We start from the raw sequence: 15,053 nt of genomic DNA, 5'->3' as shown, positions 1-15,053 counted from the left end.
CAGTTGTCAGGCAGACCATGAACATGCCTTCCTGGGGTTTTTTTGCCTCTTCTTCCTGCAGTTGGCCCAGATTTCCCCACAAGCAGTGCCTGCCAACCCTTGCTGAAAAAACAGAAATCTTAATGCAAACCTTGTTTACATTTACTCTGACCTTTATTAGGCTGTCAACGGGGGCTCATTTTGCTCCACCACACCCATGGTGTCCCTCAGACTGCCTCTTCCTGAGCTGTCAGGACCAGAAACATGCAAAACCCATGGCAATTCTTCCTGCCATGGTCACGCTTCACTGTTATGCTGCCCTTCCCCATACTGCAGATGAGTCTTTTCAAAGGCCACGGATAAAAGGAATAGGGTTAGGGACCAAGTCCCCACCTCAGCTGCATCCTTCTACCCCTTTCTTGCCCCAGGCTGTGCAATTCAGGCAAGTGCAATGAATGGGAAAGGTCAGAGGCGAGATCTGTATTCTGAGGGCTCAGATGAGTTCCTGTCACTGTTACACACACTAGCAAAGTTGGGGCTCAAAAGGCAGGGTAGTGGCATGCCTGGGGCAGCCAAACCAGCAGGACTGTACCAGCAGGGCAGGCTGGGTCCAGCAGCATAGTCAATAATGAAACAACATACTTTCCCCTTGCACTGAAGTCACCTGGAGCGCAATTAATGCCTTTCCATTCATGGACATTAAGTATTTCAAAAGGATAAATAACAAATACCATCAACATCTTTGCCAAAGAGGCTGAGGCACGGGCTGCTGAAGCAGCTCATTCTGAAGCCTTGGCCACTCAGCAGCAGAGACAGGGATGGCATGGATCCCTGTTTGCCCAAATCTGTGCTGTAACCACCAGACCACAGCCCCTCCTGGAGCCCACTCTGCAATACAGAGTGAACAAGTGCTCATTTAGGGTGGGCAGCTCCTGGGGGCAGCAAAATCTTCAGCAGCTTCTTCTGATGGGGTGGGAATGGGGAATACACACTAGTTCTCTTACAGTGGCCAAACCCCACATCTGCCCAGAAAACCTCTCCCTAAGCAGGGAGACGCCTGCAGCTCTAAAGACATCCAGGAGCAAGAATTGGCCTCCCTAACTGTTTATATGATATTCAAAGGGAGACCAAGAAAGAAACACAGCTCTGAGAATCAGGATTTCCTACTATGTCCTGGGACTGTCCTGGCAATGCCCTGCTCTCCCCACTGCTTCGGCATCCCCCCAAGCACCCCCCTGGCGAGGCATCCCCACCCCTCGCAACGACACCCCGGAGAGGCCGGCAGGCACGCTAGGCACTCTGCATGGAGAAATTTAAGACTGTTTTCCTCTCCCCCTTGCCAGGCTCGGCTGGGTCAGACGCAGTGTTTGGCAAGAGAAGAGCTCCCTGCTAATTTTAGCCTCCGGCTCTCCACCCAGGCAGCAGCAGCTCAACCGCTATGGAAAGCTGGGCAGCACCGAGGTAATGGCTGGGAGATGCTGCCTTCAAACAGCCCACGCGGCCACACGCTGCCAGCTCAATATAAACCGGTGGCGGGCAGGGGGGAACTGCACTGACTCGGGCTGAAACAAATCCCTCTGCCATCACCCAAAGACGGAGCAAGAACAAATTGCGGCTCCCGAGCAGATCTGCTCCCAGACCCAGCAGCACTCGCAGGGCTCACTGTCTGCCCAGAGGGATAATTTAGGCTGCAAACTCACAATAGGATCCCATGTGTTTTACATATTTTTGGACCGATCTGGAGCTGGTGCACCTCAGACCCCAGTGTGCCATGCCACTTCGCAAACAGCACTTGTACGAGAGCCTGGTCCGGCTCCCTCCCATAACGGCCCCTTCTCCACCATGCTGCCTACTATGAAATGGTTCGCTGGAAGCAGGATGCTCTCACCGCTGAGGCTGACAGCTGTAATGTCGCAGTCTCTGCTGTGGGAGTTGGTGCTTGGGGTGGGAATTGAGCGAGGTGAGTTTTCCCCTGTGCCTGGATGCAAACTTGCACTGGTTCCAGCAAACGCCTGTCCCTCTGTGTAAGGGAAAAAACCCAAAAGGGCAAAGAAAGAAAGACAGAAAGGGAGCTCTGAGGATTATGAAAGGAGCAGAGGTAGCATGAACCTCAGCAAATCTAGACTGTTTCTGGATTAAATGCTACCCGACTATGGACCACAGAACTATGAATAAACCAAGCATCTTTTCTTTGATTTTCACTGTACCTAGAGAAAAGGGACTTTACATCCTTCATAAATAAAGAGGAACATGTGAAAAATTCCTGACTACATTAACAAATCCTTTTTCTAAGAAACAACTGGCAAAGTGCTGAACATTTGCTAGATGCCCAAGACAAAACAGGTAACCACACTCTGCAAATCGGGTAGAGCAGCTGCAGCACTGAGCACAATGCTCTACACAGGAAAACCAGATGTCTTGGCAGACACTGACTACAGTAACAAGCCACTGTGGTACTAATTTTCAAGACACCAAACACTCTTATGACACCAAATACGTTCTTAACCATCTCAGTAGAACTGCTTATGGTCCCCACCAGCTTCTGTAATTACTATCCCTGCATTTTTCTCCACCCCTTTTAAAACTCTGAGTCAGTGGTCTACTCTGTGTCCTCTGACTCCTTTCTACATCTCCCCTCTTTTTGATCCCTGCACCCGAGACTGTCAATTCCAACCTCTCCGCTCCACTGAAATCCCAAGTATTTGCTTCTAATTTAGCCTTCAGTTCCTTCACCCTTTCAACTTTTTAGTGGCCACTGGCATTTTCTGACCACTCTGCTCCAACACTCGTCTCACTATGCCCCATTTTTGGCCATGTCTTACTTTTCTTAAATAATCCATGTCATTTGTATTCCCAAATACTGCCTCTACCCTCCTGCTGGTGTTGTCATTCACTTTTCTTTCTTCCTCTACTTCTGCATGAGCTGCAAGACTTGCTAAAATATTTCTTTCCCCTCCTTGATGTACCTATGTCAGATATCTAATTCAAACACAGTTACAAGAAAAAGGTGGAAACAGAATTTACAAAGGATCCAAGTTTAGGAAAAAAAACCCAACTAATCATGCCATTTGGGAAGCACAGGGTTTTGGCACAAAGCACTCAAGAGAGAGTACTGGAAAACCCAGAGTTAATTGGCAAAGCAATTACAATTTGGGAAGCAAAGGAAATCGGCCACATGGCTGGAGCTGATGGAATGCAGACAGCGATCAGACAGTACAGAAAAACTGAAATAATACTAGCTAGACTGAAGCAGGGGGACAGTAGGAGTTCAGAGAGGGAGCACATCCTCCCCTGCCCCACCAGCACACACAAAAAACCCTCCTCCCCACTGCTGCAAGTGGTGTGAGTCAGTGAGACGCACCTGGAAACAGCTTGCAACATCTGCAAGGAACAGCAGCACGTTCAGAGTAATCTCAAGTGCAGAGCATGACTACTGGACAGCATTAGCATCATCAGAACCCCTTCAGACTAGCAGCAGAGAAGGAGACAAGAGCTCAACAAGAGCAAAAAGGAACATGAAAGGCGGAGACATTTATTAGCTGCAGACTGGGTGCAGGTGAGCAGCACCCTGCCAGCAACAGGAAAACTGCCAATGGATGAAAAGGCATTGGCAGGAAAAGCGAATTAAATTCAGGCTGAATGCTGGCAATCTTAGCTCCACTACTGGAGCACGTAAACAACACGGGCAAGTAAATACCCATGATCAGCTACAGCCAGTGTCCATGGAGGAAAGGAAAACACCCATTACCAAGGTTAAAGCCTGTCAAACCCTGATCTCACAAAGGGCCTCCAATTCCCTGAAGAGGCAGGAGACCAAAACAGCAGAGACAGAATTAGAATACATCTATCCAAGGATAAGTAAGCTCCAAACATAGCACAATCCGGAGCAGTATAACTGTCCTTCAACTCACACACCTTACAAAGCTCTTCCTGCCCTAAGGAAGTAGCTGCAAAAGAGCTGGAACAGGAACGGCCCCGGGAATCGGCAATGGAACCAGAGCAGCCCAGGCACCTGCGCACAACGAGGTGATGAAGCAACCCCCGCCATGCTCCTCGTGCCACAAACCTGATTGCTTAGGCCCTCAAGAATTAAACACCTTTATAAAGAGGGTTTTGCCCCTGCCTGTGAGGGGAAAGGAGAATGATGGCTGATACCAAACCACTTCTGGTGCTTGAGGTGCTTGCAGCTGGTGGCCTGGCCAGTGTGTGCAGACAAACCAAGCATCATCTTGGTAAAACCTTTTTCCACAGACCACCATTTGGGCTGCGTTTGACACTGAAGCTCTATGAACTTAGATCCATGCAGATGTTTACTTGGGGAAGGGGCACAGTCCTAGAGGATCATCACCTGAGGCTTGGGAAGAGTTAGACCTGCTGAGTTTAAGCAAAAGGGTCTACATAACCTATGTGGCAAAAAGAAAAATAAAAATCGAAAGATGAAGTGGTTGGCAACAGTAATGCCAAGGCTGCTGTCAGGATGCTTGTCTCAAAATCAGCGGGAAGGAACACAAGGATTCTTGGAATAGTGAATTATATCAGACAAATTATAAATGCTTGAAAAAATGTCCTTCAGAGCCAAAGCATCCTACAGGCACAGGGCTTGAGTTTCAACCGAGAAACTGAAAAAGAAATTATGCAGGCTTAGTGTTTTGAGAATAAGCAGTGATTCAGTGATCCACAGCTGACTCATTGGTTCGTTTTGCTGTACAAGCTTGTTTTATAAACTGAACATAAGCCTAAGAGGGAGATGGCAATTGCAGACACTTGCTAGCAGAGGCCACAGAAATGCAGGGGAACCCAGCACAGCAGCACATTATACCATTGCCTGTCTCACAGACTCACAGTATGGTTTGGGTGAGAAGGGACCTTTAAAGATCACCTAGTCCAACACCCCTGCCATGGGCAGGCACATGTTTCACTAGATCAGGTTGCTCAAAGCCTCATCGAACATAGCTTTGAATGTTTCCGGGGATGGGGTATCCACAACTTCTCTGGGCAACCTGTTCCAGTGCCTCACCACCTTCGTGACTAGAGGCAGTTCCCTCAGCCTGCCTTTGCGTGCCCTGGCCCCTTCACCATCTGGAAGGCCCTGGGCCAGGCCCACGGCCCACGCACCACTGTCCTGGGCTAGGGAGACCAGGAGAGGACAGGAGTCCCGAGGCAGTCGCCAAAGTACCAAATAAGAGAGGAGGAAAGCATTTTTACTATTCTTTTTCCTGTTTTATTGTTGATTTTTTTAATTGCTTATCGCCAATCTTAAAAAGGACTCCTAATGAAGAAGCAAGAAGGGACCTTAACAGTCAAGGCCAGCACTTCTTCCTGGCAGAACTGCAGTCTCCTGCTTCTCCACAGAAACAGCCGTCCCTCCAACTTCTTTGCTTGATCTGTTGCTATTCTTTGGCCACCACCACGGAGGGTCTGGCTTCATCTTCAGCCACCCATGGGGCAGCCTTGTCCTCCTCAGCATGAGGAAACCCTACCTCCAGGCCCCAGGGACCTCAGTGGTCTCTGAGGGACTCCTCCTGTCCCCCCAGCGCAGCAGCCTGCCGGAAGCCATGGTGTCTCATCCCCTTTTCTTGGGGCTCAGAGCAGAAGAGATGGCACCCCTTCAGGAGGGCTAAAGGATGGGAAAGAAGGGCTCACACAACCCATGGCATTCAACAAAATAATTGTTGATGCCAGGAGATGGAGCAGGTGAGCCCACAGGATGGCCAGGTGCAGAGGCTTGGCCTCACAGATAATTCATGTGACGATGGTAGGGTGCCAGCTGGGCGCTCCTGTGACACCACTGCCATGGCATCATGGAGGGGAGCCCTGGCAAGGTGTAGTGGTGCCAGGTGAGCCATACCGGAGGTGGATCCACTTCCATTGGTTCTTCTGGATCTTTGGGTAGATCCACCTCCATGGGATCCACACCATCAACCACATGAGTGATGGCCATCGCTACCATGCAGCTGATGGTGTCCCCCCTCTGACACTGCCTCCTCTTCCTCTGCCTCTCATGCAACCACCTACCTGCCTTCCCACGCAAAAGTGGGCAGCCTTGCTGCTGTGGGATCTCTTTCTTCCAATCACCCTTGGAACCTAAGGGCCTCAAAGCTCAGTGAATTAGGGGCCAGCAGCCAGGGTCCTTGTATTTATAGGGCCTGGAACAGAATGCAGTAAAGTGGCTCATGACATCAGGAGGCCATTGCGATGGCAATGCATGTGGCCAAAGATGTCTGTTCTGGCTGCTAGGTGGCCTGTGGCCTGAAAGATGCCCTACCGTGGGAGAAGGAGGAGGGCTGGGGGGTGGCTAAGGGCCCCTTTCCTGGGGATTGCTTCCCTGCACCATCCTGCTTCCCCCCTGGGCACACAGACTGCTGTCCACCTCCCCTCACGTGTCCTAGGCTCCAGCCCCCTCCTCATCCTATGCCTGGGGTCCCCTGGAGGAGATAGTGGCCACTGTGTTCCAGGAGGGTCAGGAGTCCTCAGTAACACCCCACCAAGCCAGCTCCCTGCAAGCAGCTCAGCCCCGCCATGCTCAACGGTGGCTGTGAGGGGGTAAATCATCCAGACATCCCACCAGTGGAAAGGGAGGCACAGCCAGCCCACACAAGGTCTCCCAGCAGTCCATAAAGTCATCATTGACCACTAGGTGTTGTGTGGGCCATTCTTTGCTGTCTCCCAGCCCTGAGCGTGGAGCACGGAGAGGTGCCATCTCCTCTGCACAGAGCCCCGAGGGAGAGGGGAGAATGGGCTCAGCCTGCCAAGCCGGCACAACAGGAGGAGTCTGTCGGAGGTCACCGAGGGAGGTCTGTGGGGCCTGGAGGTGGTGGGGTTTCTTTCCACTCTAAGGTTCACCCTTGCTCTGTTCTCTAGTTTTAAGGACAAACCTCCTCACTGCTGGGTTGTTGGGGGTTTTTTTTGCCCCTAATAAGAAAGGGGCAACATACAACCTGGGAAAAACTTTAATAATATGTTCATTCTTAACACCTTGGCTTGGGTGTTATTTTGAATTTCTAAGTAGATGCAACTACTCCCTCCCATTGGTATGAGAGTACAGACTATGGGTCATAATTGCTGTTCACAAAATTTTGACTGAAATAGGCATGCATTGATGTTTTCAAGGCACAGGAATTGCAAAATGAGACTTCTTATATTTACTCCTTATGTTCAGCAGACACTTTATTTTCAAGGTGCACCTCAGGAAATTATAGGTCAGTCAAGTTGGATAGGAAAACTTGGTTTTGGCAGATTGTTGGTTTATTTTGCATTTTTTATTGAAAACAAGTAAAACCCTCCCAAATCGCCTGCTTACAACAAAACATGGACTGTGGCAGCTAATGCTGAGTGAGCTGCTGCAGCAGGTAATTGAGGTTATTAGTACAGGGTGGTCTGGACAGGATATTCCCAGCCCATTATAAATTTTTTTCTGCAGCTTAGATGGGGTTAATAGCACCCAGACACGACTACTGCAATTTCACAGAAAATAAGATTACGAAATATAAATAAAACTAATTTAGGAAGTGAAGTATTTACGAGAAGGACTGGAGATATCTTAACTAGGCTCAAATGAACAGCAGCACTGAGGAAGCTGTCGGAGTTGCCAACACCAAATATACGGGCCAAGTCAAACAGCCCATGCTAATGACATGGAAATAAGTGGCCTCTTGAAACAAGGCACAAACAGATTTATTTAGAATGGCAGGAAAAAAATACACATACCATTAATGTAGATTATCCTCACTTCAAGAGAGCTCTACTAGGCAATTCTGCAGCTTAACAGGTGATGATGCAGATGAAATATTTTTACTGGTAAATGGGATATAACAGTATCTGACAATGAACTACTACTTAGTGTGTGTGAATTTACTCAATTTCAGTGAAACACGGGCTTTCGTATAAGCCTACTAGTTCCTAATACTCACAGTCCGGAGGGCTAGCGGAAAAGGGCTGGCAGAAAAGTAAGTTAAAAAGATTAAACATGACTATGGGGTCTTCCATAAGAGGCAAGTCTTTAATCTATATTCAGTGTTTTTATATTACTGAGTAGCACTGGCTGACAATTACTCGTATTTGGCTCAAGTGGAAAAAAAAACCCACCAAAACCCAAGAATATTTAGACTGACTGAAATCAACTTCAAGGTCACTGAGATGGAAACTAGGAAGGAAGAAAACCCCCATGGATGATGCAAAGGCCTGGGACTTACCGTTTGCATCTCTGACGGAAAACAGTGACACAGAAAAGCAAGAATAGCACAAGATGCAATACTTTCGCCCCATAGGGTATCAGATAGACCTACAATGTAAAGTAATAGGTGACAGCTTTTCCAACTTCTAAAAACAAGGGGGATAAGAAGCCACATTAACCTCTTTTCCTCAAAAAAAAGAAATCTCAAATGGGAAGTAGTCGCAGAATGCTGAAATAACTAAGCCTTAGGAAATAATAAAATCAGAATTAGTGACTTTTTGAGAGGGTCACTGATGCTTCAGGGGGACTCACAGGTCTACCTTACAATCTTTGGATTGTCTGAAATGATCCAACATCTCAAAGACTAATTGAATCTCATTATTCTGTGTAGTTTATTTAATGTCTTTATTATGCCAACATGAATTATTGTTCTGAGATGTCTTTGGAGAAAGCTGATTTACTTAACAACAACGTTGCCCCAGATGATCTTAGCATCTGAAAGCATAGGGGACTCCCTCCAGATGAGGAATATCAAAGCTTTTGTGCTTTCACATGGGAAAGTCTTCTCAGGAAAACAGAAGTACAGAGGAGCTCTGGTCAAGATGCCAGTGTATTTTGATTTGGCTGATTACACACACAGACTGTGAATTTCTAACATCATGAAAAGTGTAAGTATCTAAGGACCAGGTTCACATCTGTTTCCACACAAGGCATTTCATGGATCTTTCTAAATAAGCCAGCATATTTCCTTTTCTGGAAAGCCCTTCTCAGTTATTACTGCAAGCCTGAAAAAAGCAACTGAATTGGGAAGTGACTGGAAAAGGGAACATCAATGCACAGCAAGAACAAATAGGAAAGAGAGACTCAAAGAGCAACAAAATATATAACCCCACCAATTCTTGAGGCTATCGTTGTAAATGCTGTAGAAAGAACCCCGTCATCACTCCATTCCTCACTGCCACAACCTACAAGGCAACCTATGTCCTCAGGAAAACATCCTGCCTTTTACCATATTGCATACATCTGTAATTCCAAACCGCCAGATGAAAGATGATGATCTCTCAGCACCACTCTTCCTTCACATCTGCCTGAACTTGCAGGCCAGAGGAGGCAGAGCCTTCACGTTACCATATCACATGCAGAAATGCATCTCCAGAAGACAATAGCATTCTTCTGCCAACCCCACAGCACGGAGGAGATGCACAGGAGGGCACCACTCCGTGAGATCCAAGACATCCTAATCCAGTCTGACTCGAAACAGGAAGGTGTGGTACAGGAATACATGCTGTGTTGGCACAGCACTACACAAATCTGTCACAGGTAATGTGTACATAAAGGGATGGTGCAAGATTTTATTTATAATGATAACATGTAACCTTTGCAAATGATTTGGGGATTTTCTGGGGCCAGACAAACTGCAGGCCAGGCTCCAAGAAAACACTCACAACCTCTCACTCAGTGCACAGGGAGCCAGGCACTCATTGCCGCTCCACAAAAAGGTTATTTAAGAGTCAAATCCCTACCTGACTTCAAGTCAAGAGATGAAAAAAGCCAGGTTCACAAATTACCTGCAGTACATGCCTCAGCAGCAGTGAAAGGACATACTGGCTCAGGACAAGTATGGCATAGCAAGCATGAGGTCCAGGCATCCTCCGGCTGCTGTGTCAGTGAACCTCACAACCAAGCTAGAGTACAATTCAAATTGGTCTCCGTGAGTCTGGCTTCTCCAGTGAGTCTGTGATAGTGGTCTGTGCTGTGAATGTGGGCCTGGGGATGTTGACTCACTTTACATACACCAGTGCAGGGCAAGATGTGACAGCCCTCCAGGGAGGCTGAACTGATCTCCTGGAAGTGAAAAATCTGCCGCACCTGCAGTGACCATCCTTCTCCCCACAGCTGTAGCAGCCCACGATGTGCTTTGGGAAACGGTGTTGTTTGGCAGCAGTCCCTGTGAATGAAGGTGTCCCTAGTGTCTTCAAAAGTACAGAAATATCATACGCAAATTTCATGGTATAGACGTTTCCCTGTTGCCAACAGTTTTCTTCAGTCAGGATGAGGTGCTTTAGGGGTGATAATGCAGTTTAACTTTTCCTCTGGGTTAACAGTTTCCATGGAGAGGAAATAGATACTTCAGCCACCACTGGAGAGCCACACGGTCCAATCTCTCCCCATGGGCACGCAGTAACCTTCGGTGCAATTAGCTATGCAAAAGAGCGATACTGTGCATGTACAAGCAAGTAGCCTTGTGTGTGAGGAATTGCAGAAGTCAGCCCACGTGCATGTGAATGAATCTGCATATGTAGGTGTGCTCACGCTTATGCATAGGTGTTTCTGAGGGTGCCTGGGCAGGGAGGCTAAAGAAGGAAGTCGATGCATTACATTAAATGAGCAACTTCAGCCTTCTGCCAGCTACTTTTCTCATACAAACACATGCACCTGCCCATTCACACCAACACTTGAGTCAGGCTTTTAAGTAACACATGCTGCTTTGTAGTAGCCTGGATACCTGAAGATCAGAGAGCTCGCCATGGTGGGGGAGGTAAGAAACCAATTTTCTGGGAAAGGGATGGGACACTAAACGTATACACACTGGGGAGGTGGAAGTCTTGCCATAAGGGCTTTTTTTATTTGCACATCTCCATGGTTTCTTCTGAACTCCTCCTATTTCCCACTTCAGAGAATGGGACTGCATGGTAGCGAGTTAGAAAAGCAGCAGTCTGAGACACTAGAAGTGAGACACAAACCACTTGTCACAATCCAAGATAGGAAGATAACACACCCCCAGTGTTATTTACACGCAACAATAAAATGTGGAGGAACAAGGGTAGGTTGAAGCAGCTGGGAGAGGCAGGTTAAAGAAGCGTCCCCCAATCCCTTGTTCCTTCAGGCTGCCCCTCCCAGCAAACTAATCTAATCCTGCACACCCTGCTTGTGCCTGGCTCAGCATGACGGTTGTACCTGCAACAAAGGAAATCAGTGCAAGTGATTTAAAGTCTCCCGAGATACCATGCGTGGTCTTTGCAGCAGAAAAAAGAGTCTGTACAGCAACGGCTGGGAATGACCTCACCTCCAAGTTTCTTCAGGGATTGGGATTTGCTTTTACTATGTTGACACAAGGTTTTAAAGCAAAGGGTAGCCATTGCACATCCTCCTTGCCTGCAAGCACAGCTCGCTGACGCCAGCCTTGCTCCCTCAGAGTCATACCTTTCTGCATGGGCGGGCGAGATGAGGCACTGCTGGGCACAGAAAACCAGCCTTTCCATCCAAATAGAGCATTGCAGCAGCTCTGGAAAGAGGCAGTGTCTTGAGGTGGGGGTCTTCCCTGAGGAAGACTTGTCCCTGCCCTTGCCCCTTCCAGCTGTGCTGCCAAGCCAACGGCATTACAGCAGTAAAGGTAGGGCACAGGACTCACTCTCCAGACCTGGCTTGCTCTGTGCCTTACTGGTATTTTCTCCCTTCCCAACACCTCATTCGCCCTTGAAATAAGAAATTTTCCCCATCTCCAGCATTCACTTGCGGGACCAAAGTGCACTGTGTAGCAGCTAGTAAAGATGAGAAAAACATTTCTACTGGAGAGCCCACTCTATGGAGGTTAGTGCCTGTCAGCAGTGGGAATAAGCAGACTGTCCCCAACTCCTTGGGTTTCTTGGCAGGGAGGCAGTGTCCTGCCTGTTACAACTTGTTTTGGATGACAACAGGCCACATTTCATGTGAGGTGAGTCGTGCCCATCTTCAACTCACATAAGCATGCTTGTTTTTCTTCACTCAGCTGTAAACATGCTTAAGATTCCTATAAATACCTATTGGGCAGCAGACCATGCTTGCTTAAAAAAAGAAAAAAAAAGAAAAAGGCAAACCCCACAACAACAGGAACAGAAACACCCTCCTGCCCACAAAAGACAACAGTCCTGCCACTAAGGCTCCCTGGGAAGAATATGTAGGAATACCTTGATACAGTCGCATCACAAAAAAAAAAGATTTTTTTTGACCAGACCAACTGCTTATTTCAGCATCACCTTCAAAGGAAAGTTATCACTCATGAGATCCCATACTATCATCCGTCCCTGTCCAGCCCATCCCAAACATGCCTGACAGCTAGAAAAGGGCCCAGATCAACTTAGGCATGCATGAATCCCAACCCAGGGGGTATACCAAGCATGAATTCTGCACCTCAGGATGGTGTCTCAACCTTTGACTTTAACGTTACAGCAAAATAAACCTCACGGCCAGAGCCTCTCCCAGCATACGGTGATGCAGTGCTGTGGAAGCCAATGGGTACCAATGATTACAGCATATTCTCCTAGGTCCTTTATTCTCTTTCATCCAAACTTATTTATATACTTAACTTTGTTGCATAGCAGAGCTGCATAGACATCAAGGGAGGACAGTCAGGGCCCTCAATTTTTAAGCATCACTTACTCACCCAGGCTGTCTGACATTTGCTTCCTCCACTACACACTGATCTGGTGGGGGAAGAGGAAGGGAGGAGCATAAAGCTGGGGAGGATCCACCATGCCTGAAGACTTGCTCTAAGGCGCTGACCCAGGAGCAGGGCTGATGTGGGGGCATCACAGTGGCTTATGCTCCACTCCATGCATGCCTGAGAGATAAGGGAATATTTTCTGTGACTCCTAATAGGCTTGCAAGAGGAGGGCTCACCTCTCTGGAAAGAGAAAACATACTTGGCTTTCCATACACAGGCTGTTCTGCCAGGCCTTTTGGGGAGGCAAGAGGAAACTCTGTTACTGACACAGGAGGTGGAAACAGTGTTCTCCTCGAGATCTCCTTCCAAGCCCAGCAGCTCTTCAGCTTTCTGGCCTCAATGGAGGGAGCCTCCTAGCCTTTTGCCCAGAAAAATTACCCAATAAACAGCCTTTGTATTTTATCATTAATAACTGGGGAAGCTGTTGCATCAGATAAGTTGAGGTGGTAGCTCTTGGTTGGTCCCAGGTGTGACTCACAGTAGGGCTCCCACCTGGGACGTGACAGAAAATAATGCAGAAACAAGAGGGGAAAAGTATTAGCTGCCCTGAGAGTCACTCCCTCCTACACCAGCTCCCTGGCATCTCTGGAAGGAGTCACCCCGTGGAGTCACAAACACAGCCACCCCAGTCCCCAGAGAAGGAAGCATTACTTAGTTTTAACAGCCAAAAGGAAACAAATACTATTTGTCTGGCAGTCCAACTTCTGATTTCTCTTAAAACACAACAGGCTTTTAGAGGTACTAGGGCAAGAGGAAGGGTGGGGAGGGTCACAGATTAACCTTCCTCCTCTTAGCAAGTTCCCAGATCCTGGCCACGAGGCCAGGAAAACATGACGCCAAGTGCCCAGCGTGCCCGCAGAGCCTCGGCTCTACAGGCAGAGCTGCTCTCCCTCCATGATGCTGCAGAGCCGCGAGGAGCTGCCTGCCAGAAGATTTCACCCTCCCACCCTTTCCAGCAGCATTTAAATGCCTTCCACATGCAATGACCAGCAACACGTCTGGTGGATTTGGGAGAATCTGGACTTTTATATAATTGAACTTTAATGTAATTATTTCCCTCATCTTCTGTTTTAGTTGGTAGTGACCGTTGTCATGTCACTGTTTCCAGTTTCAGTCTTAGAACAGAATGACTTTTATAACAGAAATGAAAAATAAGCCTGTCTAACAGCAAAAGGGAAGAACCCAATTCATAAGAAAAGTTGTTTGCTCCTACGCATCTCTTCTGTCCTCACACTCTCCGCCTGTTTCTCCCATTGCATTGCTGGCAGCAAGAGGACTGTCAGCTGTACAGCTCCAAACACCTGACTCAGCCCCACTCTCCTTGTAACCACTATTTTAAATACCTCCAAGTGGTTTATTTTCTCCGTTGCTGCACCACACAAGTCCTCTACGTACCTCTAGTCTTCTCGAAGGATCTTTGGGGGGTATTGGCAAAGCGGTGTACAGTCAGAGGCTTGGCTAGATTGCATGAAAGATGTAACGCAAAGTAGTCTCATAGTGCAACCCATCTTCTCGTGTCCCAACTAATTCCAGCAGGCATAAAAAGCAGATTATAACTAGAGGATTTAGCCGAGCCAAAGAAATCAGATCTCTTACACTGTTGGAACAATAAATATGTGTTTTTAGCCTTAACATCACATATAATATGGAACAAATGGACAAGCTGAAGTCCTGTAATGGACTTTGTGGGACTAGACATTCATGGAGCTCCTTGCACAGCCACAGTCTAAAGCGTTGAGACTGAAACCAAGCCTGACTCATGGGAGTAAGTATCCCGGGTTTTATAATGTGTAACGATGGGATCAAGATACTGAAAAGTATTAATAGTTAAATGGTCACATGTATTTGAAAAATAATCAAATTAGATTGGCACCAAGCACTGATATAATTTTAAAAACAGCAGCAACAACATCATACGTTTTTACAAAACCTTAGGCCATTCAAAACTTTCCTGTAACTGTAAAAAAGAAGAGAAGCATAAGAACCCACATGACACTGATAGAAATAACTGTTTTCCTCTACTTCTCAAAAAAAAGAAGCTAACGGCACATCACATCAGCCCTGCTGCACTCCTAAAAGTTTGCACAAAATGAACCCGTTACTAGGCAAGTGGTGCACATCTCCAGGGGATGCATTCCCTCCTCCTTTGCATACACTTCTTCTCTCATCAAAGCAGTATTCAAAGCATCTTTGCTACCTTCCAGGTTAGCACCAAGACCAGGAAACACCTCAAAGCCTGACTCCGGGCTCCGCAATTCCAGCAAGGTCACACCTTGACAGGTCTCCTGACAGAGAGAAGGGTGAGAGCCGCCAGGCCAAAGGCAGAAAAGTGAAACCCCCTAACACCCATCTCCTTCCCAGGGGACAAAACCCACCTCCGTTCCCCCGGGAAGCAGCTCCCCGCTCACCGGCAGCGCT

General features: G+C 47.7%; 1 protein-coding gene across 1 annotated transcript in view; it reads right to left on the bottom strand.

Annotated features, from left to right (window-relative positions):
* LOC104163071 (beta-1,4-N-acetylgalactosaminyltransferase 3-like) overlaps positions 1-5,920 on the bottom strand; it is a 53,219-nt gene extending 47,299 nt beyond the window's left edge. The window contains 1 exon segment of the mRNA XM_009701953.1: positions 5,828-5,920. Within this exon segment, the coding sequence (XP_009700255.1) occupies positions 5,828-5,920 (93 nt within the window).
* Positions 5,921-15,053: the final 9,133 nt, after the last annotated feature.

The sequence above is a fragment of the Cariama cristata genome, unplaced genomic scaffold (assembly GCF_000690535.1).
Source record: "Cariama cristata isolate BGI_N322 unplaced genomic scaffold, ASM69053v1 scaffold5726, whole genome shotgun sequence".
NCBI lineage: Eukaryota > Metazoa > Chordata > Aves > Cariamiformes > Cariamidae > Cariama > Cariama cristata.
Note: the sequence above shows the minus strand (reverse complement) of the source record. Positions and strands in the feature narration are given on the sequence as shown.